This window comes from Nothoprocta perdicaria, unplaced genomic scaffold, assembly GCF_003342845.1.
Source record: "Nothoprocta perdicaria isolate Ctin4 unplaced genomic scaffold, notPer1 scaffold_860, whole genome shotgun sequence".
Taxonomy (NCBI): Eukaryota; Metazoa; Chordata; class Aves; order Tinamiformes; family Tinamidae; genus Nothoprocta; species Nothoprocta perdicaria.
Genome location: NW_020456155.1, coordinates 5,028 through 6,418, shown reverse-complemented (window position 1 = coordinate 6,418; position 1,391 = coordinate 5,028). Strand labels below are relative to the sequence as shown.

Genomic DNA, 1,391 nt, shown 5'->3' with positions numbered 1-1,391 from the left:
GGCCGCGGCGCCAGCAGCAGCTCGTAGAGCAGCGCGGCCAGCGCGGCGCCCAGCAGCGGGCCCAGCCAGTACACCTGGCGGGAGGGCACCGCTGCCGCGGGGGGCACGGGGCACCCCCACGCGGTTGGACCCCACGGGGGCGAGGGGGACACCGGGAGGGCAGGGGGAATGGGGGTTCCGGGGGGATGGACCAGCATGGTGCAGGGATGGGACAGGGATCCCAGCGGGATGGGATGGAGATGCCACGGACGGCAAGACCAGGGTCGCATGGGGACGGACTGGGATCCCAAGGGGATGGGACAGGATCCTATGGGAGATGGATCGAGATCCCATGGGGATGGGACAGGGATTCTACGGGGATGGACCGGGATCCCAAGGGGATGGGACAGGATCCCATGGGAGATGGGTCAAGATCCCATGGGGATGGGACAGGAGGATGGTCTGGGATCCCATGGGAGACAGGAGAGGGATCCCGCAGGCATGGGCCAGCATTGCACAAGAGATGGGATGGGGATCCCGCTGGGATGGACTAGGATCCCTTGGGGAATGAGACTGGATCCTGGGAGGATGGGAGGCCTGCAGGGATGGGACAGGCCTCCCGGTGGGGACTGGCTGGGATCTCACTGGGCATGGACTGAGATCCCACAGGGATTGGCTAGGATCCCATGGAGGATGGACTGGGATCCCAGGGGGATGGCTCGGGGATCCGGTGCGGGTGGGGCTGATCCTGTGGGGCATGGCCCGGGATCCCCCAGGGGACAGACTGGAGCAAGGACCGGGGATGGACCAGGATCCTGCCAGGGACAAACACGGGCCCCGCATGGGGCTGAACCGCGTTCCCGCTGGGACAGGACTCGGATGTGACCGAGGGCGGCTGGGATGTGGCCGGAGCAGGACCGGGCCGGTGCCGGTGCCGGGCAGAGCAGGGCGCCCCGGCCCCACTTACCCAGTGGTTGGCGAAGTTGCGGGTGATGACGGCGGGCGCGAAGGCGCGCGCGGGGTTCATGCTGGCGCCCGTGTAATAGACCTGCGGGAGGCAGCGCGGGCTGGGGGGGCGCGGGGGGGCCGCCGCCGCTGCCGGTGGCGCCGGTGCCGGTGGCGCCGCTTACCCCGCAGAGCTGCCCCAGGGTGAGCGAGAGCCCCACGGCCAGCGGCACGGAGCCCAGGCGCCCGTCGCGGCGCTCGTCGTAGCTGGCCAGCACGCAGAGCACGAACTGCAGCGTGAGCAGCAGCTCCACGGCCGTGCCCTGGGCCAGCCCCACGCCGGGGTGCAGCTGCGGGCGCCGCGCGTCAGCGCCAGCCCCAGCCGCAGCCCCCTGAGCCCGCAGCCCCCCCAAAGGCAGTGTTCCCATTCACCCCCACCCCCAGAGCCCCCAGCCCCAGAGCCCCCC

At 71.0% G+C, this 1,391-nt stretch overlaps 1 protein-coding gene across 1 annotated transcript in view; it reads right to left on the bottom strand.

Annotated features, from left to right (window-relative positions):
- Positions 1–1,391, bottom strand: part of LOC112958454 (lens fiber major intrinsic protein-like) — a 3,493-nt gene that overhangs the window by 1,181 nt on the left and 921 nt on the right. The window contains exons 2-4 of the mRNA XM_026052301.1: positions 1,110–1,274; positions 947–1,027; positions 4–74 (exon numbers count right to left, since the gene is read on the bottom strand). Of these exons, the coding sequence (XP_025908086.1) occupies positions 4–74; positions 947–1,027; positions 1,110–1,274 (317 nt within the window). The remainder of the gene's footprint in view (positions 1–3; positions 75–946; positions 1,028–1,109; positions 1,275–1,391) is intronic.